At 53.0% G+C, this 10,390-nt stretch overlaps 1 protein-coding gene across 1 annotated transcript; it reads right to left on the reverse strand.

Moving 5' to 3' along the window:
• Positions 1-780: 780 nt before the first annotated feature.
• Positions 781-10,390, reverse strand: LOC140199943 (rho-related GTP-binding protein RhoG-like). The gene is made up of 2 exons (XM_072262433.1): positions 10,231-10,390; positions 781-1,550 (listed from the first exon to the last, which is right to left on the reverse strand). Exon 2 carries the CDS (start codon positions 1,519-1,521, stop codon positions 946-948), a length of 576 nt encoding a protein of 191 aa, XP_072118534.1. The 5' UTR covers positions 1,522-1,550; positions 10,231-10,390; the 3' UTR covers positions 781-945.

Genomic DNA, 10,390 nt, shown 5'->3' on the forward strand with positions numbered 1-10,390 from the left:
GGGGGGGTGAGGCTGTTGTGACACAGCGGGGGAGATGGGGGTTGATGGGGCTGTTGTGACACAGCGGGGGAGATGGGGGCTGATGGGGCTGTTGTGATGTAGACAGGGGAATGGGGGGTGATGGGGCTGTTGTGACACAGCGGGGGAGATGGGGGCTGATGGGGCTGTTGTGACACAGCGGGGGAGATGGGGGCTGATGGGGCTGTTGTGACACAGCGGGGGAGATGGGGGGTGGAGCTGTTGTGATGTAGTCAGGGGTGGGTGGGGATTGAAGGGAGGGAGAGTGAGTCACAGTGTGCCTGGGAGGACAGATACTCCCCACCGTCTCCACAGGATCACTCAGTGTGGGGACGGCCCCTTCAACCCAACCTGGTCCATGCTGGAGAAAGTTGTCCCGGGAGTGGGACGGGGAGGGAGCCCGCCCAGGGCCCGCCTACCCTCTGACCCCTCTCGGACTGGAGCCGGGAATGGCAGGGGCCCAGGGTCAGGGGTAGGTGCTGGCCTCCCCGACCAATGGGATTGGACATCACAGAGCAGGCGTACGGTGATCCTCGACTCTCCGTCACAGTGTGGGACACCTGGACACCCCCTCCACCCACGGGGACACCTGCCTGGAGGGTGCAAAGCCCCCCGTCTTCGACAGACTGACAGACAGGAACTCGGGACAGAGACAGAGGAAGAGTAGTGGAGAAAGAAGTTGCTATCCTCTCTCCAAAACCAAGCCCTCACAGCTCCAAGGCCCCCTCTGGGAAGGATCCTGTGAGAGGGTGAGGGGGTGAAGGGGAGGGTGGGGAAGGAGGCAGGGTGGATGTGAGAGGAGAGGGGTAAAGGAGAGAGAAGGGAAAGAAAGGGGAGGGAGGAGTTGATGGGAGAGGGATTGAGAGGAGGGTATTGAGGGAAGAGAGGGACTGAGGGGACAGAGGACGAGGGGAGTGCAGTCCTTCCTCACAAGAGCACGCAAGGCTTCTTGGTCTTGATGGGGGCAGGGTTGATGACAGCACGCACAGCCTCGGCGAAGACGTCCTTGATACCGTCCTGGTTGAGGGCTGAGCACTCCAAGTACTTGACAGCCTGGATCTGCTTGGCCAAGCCGCTACCCTGGTGTTGTGATATAGGCGCCAGGCTCTGCTCTTTGAGCTTCCTGATGGTCTCGGGGTCACTGCGTAGATCCTTCTTGGTGCCCACCAACAGCATGGGCACGTCGGGACAGTGGTGGGTCACCTCGGGGTACCACTTGTGGCGCACATTCTCGTAGGATGGGGGACTGGCGATGGAGAAGCAGATGATGAAGACGTTGGTTTGGGGGTAGGATAATGTCCGCAGCCGGTCGTACTCCTCCTGGCCGGCTGTGTCCCACAGGTTGAGGCTGACAGTCCGACAGTCCACCGTGATCTGTGCGCTGTAGTTGTCGAAGACGGTCGGGATGTACTCCTTGGGAAAGGCGTTGGTGGTGTAACAGATCAGTAGGCAGGTCTTGCCCACGGCCCCATCACCCACCACCACACACTTGATGCTCTGCATTTCCAGGTCTCCTTCAGCACATCAGCAACCTGCAGAGACGCCCCCCCCCAGGAACACCCAACAGATCAGTGATGGGACAAAGAATCAACCCCCTCCCCTCCCCTCCCCCCAACTCATCCCAACCACTGACCCAGGACTGGGGTTAACCCACAGAATGCTGGAGGAACTCAGCAGGTCAGGCAGCGTCCATGGAGAGAAACAAAGAGTCAACATTTCAGGCTTGAGCCCTGCGCCAGAACCGGAAAGGAAGGGGGAAGAAGCTGGAACAAGAAGGCTGTGGGGGGGGGGGGGGAGTACAGCTGGCAGGTGATGTGAGACCAGGCGAGGGGGAAGGTGGTTGAAAGAGATAAGGGACTGGAGAAGAAGGAATCTGATCGGTGAGGACAGTGGCCCATGGGAGAAAGGGAAGGAGGAGGGAGACCGGTGGTGGGGGGGAGGGAGGTGACAGACAGGTGAGGAGAAGAGAAGGGGTGAAAAAGGAATCTGATCGGAGAGGAGAGAGGACCATGGGGGAAGTGGAAGGAGGAGGGGAACCAGAGGGAAATGCTGGGCAGGCGAGGAGGATAAGGGGATAGAGGGGAATGGAAAAAGAGAGAAGGGGGAATGGGGAGAAATCACCGGAAATTAGAGACCTTGATGTTCATGCTGTCAGGTTGGAGGCTACCCATTCAGTACGTGAGGTGAGGTGTCAGTGACGGGTGGAGAATTTGCCCCAGGCCCCGGGGCAGTGGGTAAAACCACCAACACCAGGCACCCCCGAGAAACACCTCCTCTGAAACCCCCACCATCCAGAGCTGACAAGTGTAGCTGTAACACACTACCCTTTCAACACAATCATCGTTATCGTTAATGAGCAGAGTGAACCCTGCTTGATGAGTGCGGGGGTGGGAGGCAATCTATGGGGTCAGGAACACGTGCCCCCATTTGCCTGGGGTGGCTGATATGGGGCACGGAGAAATAAGACTGACAGGTCTACACCATAAGACACAGGAGCAGAATAAGGCCATTCAGCCCATCAAGCCTGCCATTCCTTCATGGCTGATTTATTATCCCTCTGGGACCCATTTTCCTGCCTTCTCCCCGTAATCTTTGACTCCCTTACCCAGAACCTATCAACCTCCACCTTAAATATACCCAATGACCTGGCCAGCACAGCCGCCTGAGACAATGATTCCAGATTCACCACCCTCTGTCTAAAGAAATTCTTCCTCACCTCTGTTCTAAATGGACATCCCTCTGGCCCTAGACTCTCCCACCGTAGGAAACATCCTCTCCGCATCCACTCTATCCTGGCCTTTCAATATTTGATAGGTTTCAATGAGATCCCCCTCCCATTCTTCTAATCTCCCAATACAAGCCCAGGTGCTCCTCAACATTTCACTCCCTGCAGCCTTGTGTCATCCACCTTCATGGCCACCGACTGACAGCGGCATTCTCTGCAGCCCCCTCGTTCACACCTCCCCATCATTACAGCATCAGCTTGGGAAATCTGTGCCAAGCCCCAGCCGCCCTCCTGATCGGAATTTTATGACATTAGCAACTCCAGCTTCCTCATTTTCACTGAGTGTTCTGCGTCACTTTCTACTCCCCTGAAGGAGGCCAGTGCAGGCAGTTCTACTTCCCCAGCAGTTTCCCGACAGAGAACGAACAAAAGCTGCAGATTCTGAAAACCTGCAAGCACAAAGTGCTGACTATACTGCATGTAAGAATAGATCACAGCATGACCAGCTCCCCAGACTCAGTTGTGGTTGCAGCCCAGTTCAGAGAACATAGGACAGCACAGCACAGTACAGGCCTTTTGGCTCACAATGGGGTGCTGAAATTCCAATCCTCTCTCTAAGAATCCTCTCTAATAGTTTGCCCACCATGAAGTAGGATTCACTGGTCTATAATTCCCAGGATTATCCCTACTGTATTTGTTGGCCACCCTCCAGTCATCTGGTACCACTCCTGTAGCCAGTGAGGATGCAAAGCTCATCGTCAGAGGTGCAGCAATCTCTTTCCTTGCTTCCTGTAGCAACCTGGGGTTTCTCCCACCCAGCGCCAGGGACATAGCTCTCCTAATGTTCTTCAGCACATCCTCTTTCTTAACGTTGACATGTTTTACCAAATCAGTGTGTTCTATGCTGTCCTCAGTCGTCAAGGTCCCTCTCACTGGTGAATACTGGAGCAAGGTATTCATTAATGACGTCCCCTGCCTCGTCCAACACCAGGCACGTTTCCCCTTCTAGCCCGGTGGCTCCTACCTTCACTCCAGTCATCCTCTTGTTCATCACGTACATGCCAAGGCCTCCTCATGTCCCCTCTGTCCATTCTTAACCCGTCCTGATTACCCCTGCATGCTCCAGAGCCCTGTCTGATCCTTGCTTCCTAAACAGTAAGTAAACTTCTTTCTTCCTCAGAAAGTTTTATTTTCTCTGACCCCACCCTCTGCACTGTTCTCCATCTCAATTTTAATCTCTGCCTGTGAACCAAAAACTTCCATGTCCTTGCACCCATCTTCAGCTGACTCTGATCAGAGAAGCCAGAATCAGAGGGTCTGACAGGACTCATGACATCAGATATGTAGAGCATAGAACACTACAGGCCCTTCAGTCTACGATGTGGTGCCAGCCCTTTAACCTGTTCTTAGCCCTCCATTTTTCTATCATCCATGTGTCTCTGAAATGTCCCGAATGTATCTGCCTCTACTACCACCCCAAGTGCTTCTCATACCCCCTGCAGCTCTCCTACTGTAAGATCACGCACCCACCACTGTGTAAACAAAACTACCTCTGACATCCCCCTATACTTTCCTCCAGTCACTTTAAAATTATGCTCCCTTGTATCAGCCATTTAGAGTCTTGGAAAACGTCTCTGGATGTCCACTCTGTCTGACTCTCATCTGGCTCTCCTCTATCAAGTCACCTCTCATCCTCCTCTCTGAAGAGAAAAACCCGAGCTCATTCTACCTCTCCTCATAAGACATGCTGTCTAGTCCAGGCAGCATCCTGGTAAATCCCCTCTATGCCCTCTCTAAAGCTCCCACATCCTTCCTCTAAAGAGGTGACCAGAACTGAGCACAATATTCCGAGTGTGGTCTAACCACAGTTTTATCGAGCTGCAACTCTATCTCACAGGTCTTGAACTCAATCCTCAGACTAATGAAGACCAACACACCATACACCTTTTAAACCACCATATCAACTTGTGTGGCAACTTTGAGGGATCTATGGACATGGCCCCCAAGATCCTTCTGTTCCTCCACACTGCTGAGAGTCCTGTCATTAACCCTGTGTTCTGCCCTCAAATCCCACCCTCCAAAACGAATCAGTCCACACTTTTCAGGGTTAAACTCTGCCTGGCACTTCTCAGCCCATGTTCTGTCACAAGTGTTCTCTAGCTGGTTCAGCAGTGTAGTGATGTAGAGAACATCAGGTTACAGCTGCAAACATCAGCATCCCATTTGGCCCTCCTCCTCCAAACCAGAGGTTCCCAACTGTTTTTATGCATGGCCCCAGGTTGAGGACCCCTTCGACCTTTCTGTCCAAGGCCCCTTTTGGTGTTAAACACAGGAGAGTTTGCAGATGCTGGAAATCCAGAGTAACACCACAAACTGCTGGAGGAACTCAGCAGGTCAGGCAGCGTCTATGGAGAGGAATAAAGTGTCGATGTTTCAGGACCTGATTAAGGGTCTCAGCCCAAAACGTCAACTGTTTATTCCTCTCCGTAGATGCTGCTTGACTTGCTAAGTTCCTCCAGAATTGTGAATGTGTGTGTTAAACTCTAAAAAGTTGTTATTGTACCTGCCTCAACCATCTCCTCTGGCAGCTCGTTCCATATACCCACCACCCTCCGGGTGAAGAAGTTGCCCCTCAGTTTCCTATTAAATCCCTCCCCTACTACCTTAAACCTGTGCCCTCTGGTTCTAGATTCTCCAACCCCAGGGGAAAGACTGCACATTCACCCTATCCACACCCCACATGATTTTACACCCTCCATAAGGATGTCCTACAAATCTACGCTCCAGCGAACGGTCCTATCCTATCCAACCACTCCCTGTAACACAGATCCTCCAGTCCCAGAAATCCACAAGAACATGAGGCACAGGAGATGAGTTCGGCCCATCAGGCTTGCTCCGCCATTCCATCATGGCTGACCTATTATCCCTCTCAACCCAATTCTCCTGCCTTCTCCCCATAACCTTTGACGTCCTGACTAATCATGAGCCTATCAATCTCCGCTTTAAATATACCCAATGACTTGGCCTCCACAGCCCACCGGCAATGAATTCCACAGATTCACCACCCTTGGGCTGATGAAATTCCTCATCTCTGATCTAAAGGGATGTCCTTCGATTCTGAGGTTGTGCCCTCTGGTCCTAGACTCCCCCACTATTGAAAACGGCCTTCCAGGCCTTTCAATATTCAATGGGTTCCAATGAGATCCCCCTTCATTCTAACAAACTCCAGCACGTACAGGCCTAGAGCCATCAAATGCTCCTCATACATTATCCCTTTCATTCCCAGGATCATTCTCGTGAACCTGCTCTGGACCCTCTCCAATGCCAGCACATCTTTTCTTAGACAAGGGGCCCAAAATGCTCACAATACTCTGAGTGCAGTCTAACAAATGCTTAATAAAGCTTCAGCATTACATCCTTGATTTTATATTGTGGTCCTCTAGAAATGAATGCTCACATTGGATCACTCACCAATTCCCCAAGATGGGGTGAGTTGGACTGGGCGGAGTGACAGGGGTCACAGATTTGTGCCGGGTTTCAGTCCGAGGGTGAGTAAGAGCTGATGTGGTGGAGACGGGCAAAGCTACGGTACAGAAGTATGGACAATGTGAGAGCTGGATAACGTCACCCCAAGGCAACTCTGAGACCTACTGTCAGTCCAACACATTGATGCAATCACAAAGAAAGCACAGTAGTGGCTCTACTTCATTAGGAGTTGGTATGTCACCAAATACTCCAGCAAACTTCTACAGAAGTACTGTGGAGGGTATTCGGACTGGTTGCATCACCATATGGTATGGAGGGGCCACGGCACAGGACCAGAAAAATCCTCCCCAGGGCCAAAGACATCTTCAGAAGGTGATACCTCAGAAAGGCGGTGTCCATTATTAAGGACCCCATCACCCAGGACATGCCCTCTTCTCACTGCTACCATCGGGGAGGAGGTACAGGAACCTGAAGACACACACTCAGTGTTTCAGAAATAGTTTCTTTCCCTCCGCCATCAGATTTCTGACAGGCAATGAGCCCATGAACACTACCTCACTATTTCACTGTCTTTTTGCTCTGCACACTTTGTTTATTTTTCGTATTGTAACTCCCTGCCCAAACTATTCACAGAGCCCCCTCCCTCCCCAAACTACTCACAGAGCCCCCTCCCTCCCTGAACTACTCACAGAGCCCCCTCCCTCCCCAAACTATTCACAGAGCCCCATTCCTTCCCCAAACTAATCCCAGTGCCCCTCCCTCCCACACCCCTCTGTCGTTCCCCAAAACCTATCTCACTACCCTAATCTTCCCTTTAAGAGACTCTTAGTTATGGATGACAGAAAGATGGAGGGCTATGTGGGAGGGAAGCATTAGATTGATTTCAGAGTAGGTGTAAAAGGTTGGCACAACATTATGGGCCGAGTGGCCTGTGTTCTGTATGTCAATGACAATATACCAGATTCTGATTCTTCATTCCCTACTTGTGAATCTCCTTGCACTCTCCCAAGCTGTGTGATTGAACTTCCCGCCCCTCTCCCTGCACGACCAAGAGTTAACATTTTCCACTTCACTACCTCTCCCACCCCCAGGGGAAAGATTCCAGCACCCCCCCCCCGCCACTACAGTCACTGCTTGAGATGTTTGCCTGCTGATCCTGCTCTCGATTCCCAGTCTAGAGAGAGAGCAGCTTCACACTTCCAGAGCTCTACCTACCCCATCGTCAGCAGCCGTGATTTAGTCCATTGGTATCTGCCAGGCCAAAAACTCTCTGTTCAATCAGACCTCAGTGCCAGTGACCCCGGGCTGGGGGAAGGCAGCCAATCGGCTGAGGGTTCACTGACCGCTCTCCTGCTGGAACAGGACTGGACAGAGAAGTGTCATACGCCCAGGGTTTCTACACCTTGCTGCCCAGGGTGTGGGCTGTGGGCACACCACACACAGCTCGTACAGTGGAAATACACACCGTGTTGAGCCACAGCCACTGAAGAGAGAAAAAGTAGCTTTCTTTTGTCACATGTACATTAAAACATGAAAATCATGCAGTGAAATGCAAGACATTCTGCAGATGCTGGAAATCCAGAGCAACGCACACAAAATGCTGGAGGAACTCAGCAGGTCGGGCAGCATCTACGGAAATGGATAAATAGTCGACATTTTGGGCTGAGACCCTCCTTCAGGACTGAAAATGAAGGGGAAGATGCCAGAATAAAAAGGTGGGGGTGAGGAAGGATGGGGGAATGGGAAGGAAAGGACAATGGCTGGAAGGTGAGCAAGTCTGAGAGAGTGAAATGCATTGTTTTGTGTCCGAGGATGTGAGGGAGCAGTCCACAGTTGTCACCGCATTTCCAGCATCAACATAGCAAGTCCACAGCTCACTAACCCTAACCTGTACCTCTTCGTAATGTGGGAGGAGACGCACACTGTCACAGGGAGAACATACAACCTCCGTACAGACAGCGATGGCACTGACCCCCCAACGGTGTGATCGGTGCTGTCAAACTATGCACTAATCACTACGCACTATGTGGTGACTACGCCCAGCTCAACTTAACCCTTCTGCATACAGAATGCCCGTTTCCTGCTCAGTCACATGCCTATTGAAGAGCCTGGTAGACTTCCCTATTGTACTGGTCAGTGCGGTCAGCGAGAAGGTTCTTGACCGCCAGCAACCTGAGTTCAGTTCCCAGCACTGTTGCTATGTTCTCAACATGACCATGTACGTTTCCTCCGCGTGCTCCAGTTTCCTCCCACGGAACGAAGGGTCAGTAAGTTGTGGGCATGATATATTGGCTTCATGGCAGCATGGCCACGGGGGGGTGGGGGGGTGGATGCTGACCCCAGCACATCCTCCAACTGTGGTGGACACATTGTAATGTATGTTTTGTTGTATATGTGACAAATAAAGCTCATCTTTCATATCTGCCTCTATCACCGATCCAGGCAGGGCATTCCAGACACCCACCACTCTCTGTGTAAAAAAAACTTGTCCTTCACATCTCCTTTGCAATCACACTCTGTCATCTTAAATGCATGCCCTCTGGTATTAGACATTTCAACCCTGGGAGAAAGACACTGTCTGTCTATTCCATCAGTGCCTCTCTGAATCTTACAAACCTCTATCAGATCTCTGCTGCTCCAGAGAAAATCAACCCAAGTTTGTCCAACTTCCTGTTACAGCACATGCCCTATCAACCAGGCAGCATCCTGGTAAACCTCTTCTGCACCCTCTCCAAAGCTTCAACATCCTTCCTGTAGTGGGGCAACTAGAATTGTATACAGTTCTCCAGATATCACCTAACTAGAGTTTTAGAAGTTAATCTATCCAGGAAACGACACTAACTGTAGGTACACTGAGATATGGACACGGACACACACATACAGGCACGGAGCCATTCGGTTAATCCACCGGCCTGCTCCCCATCCATTTTCCCCAGGTCCCACATTTCCATATTTGGGAATGCTGGAATTCCCAGCCCCCAGACCGAGCTGCCAGCCATCAAAGGCAGGAGAGAGAGAGAGGAAAGGTTCTCTGACAGGGTGTGCCCTCCCGTTGCCTCAGCCCCTGGGATGGGTTCTGGGGGGCAGGGAAATCCGGAACATGGAACTCGGAAGTTGGGAAAGCCCATTCCTGGCACAGACTGAGGACGAGCTCCACAATTGCATCAGGCGGAGAGATCGGAACCAGGTGTCAAAAGTGTTGGCCAACTTGTCACTCCTGTCAGCGACAGCTTCCTGTTCACACTGGGGGAGGTGGGGGTAGTGAATGAGGGTCAGGGTGGGGAGGGAGTGAGGGAGGGGGGAGTGGAAGAGGGCAGAGGAGGGAGGGGGGAGTGGAAGAGGGCAGATGGGGGAGGGGTAGCTAATAGGGGAGGGGACAGAGGAGGAAGGGAAGAGGGGGAGGGTGTGAGAGAGGGGAGGGGGCGTGTGGAGGGGTGGGAGGGTGAGGGAGTGTGGTGAGGGGGGAGTATGGTGAGGGTAGGAGTATGGTGAGGGTAGGAGTGTGGTGGGGTGAGGTGAGGGGGGAGTGTAGTGAGAGGGGTAAAAGGAGAAGGGGTGAGAGGAGGGGAGGTGTGGGGGAGGGGAAGAGGGGTGGGGTGGAGGGAATGGGAAGAGGTGGAAGTAGAGGGAGAAATGAAGAAGGAGGGAGAGAGATGGAGGGCGAGAGGGAGAGGAAAGAGTCCGCCTCAACGTCCCAAAATTACCGATCGGCTAGAATCGTTAATCCTTCTTCCTTCATCTCCCACGCCCACCCCCCCCGGACCCTCCTCACCCCACCCGCTCCGCTCTCACTGTTTCACCAAAACTTTTCACAAAGATCTGAAAGTTTTGTAAAGTTTGCGCGGGTCCGGACTCCCCCGGGTCCTCGCGCCCGCCGCCGCCCTCAGCTGCCCGCGTTCCCTCCCCACCGCTTCCCCTCAGCTCACACCTCCCCCCAAACCCCAACCCGGACCCGGACCCCGACCCCGACCAGCACCCCTTATACCGCTCCCTCCCCTCACCTCGCATCGCCTCCGCTCTTCGCCGGCCCGTTGATCGAGGAAGTGTACGCCCGCGGAGGAAGTCGCCCCAGTGACAGCCCCCAGGAAATGGCGAGGCCGGGAAACTGTTAAAAGGGCAACGCGGCTGTTCCTCGTGGGGCCCACCGGGGCAGGGAAGGTG

This window comes from Mobula birostris, chromosome 7, assembly GCF_030028105.1.
Source record: "Mobula birostris isolate sMobBir1 chromosome 7, sMobBir1.hap1, whole genome shotgun sequence".
Classification (NCBI taxonomy): domain Eukaryota; kingdom Metazoa; phylum Chordata; class Chondrichthyes; order Myliobatiformes; family Myliobatidae; genus Mobula; species Mobula birostris.

Bases quoted from the DNA above. Each gene is read 5' to 3' on its own strand.
- LOC140199943 (XM_072262433.1), bottom strand. From the start codon at position 1,521: ATGCAGAGCATCAAGTGTGTGGTGGTGGGTGATGGGGCCGTGGGCAAG.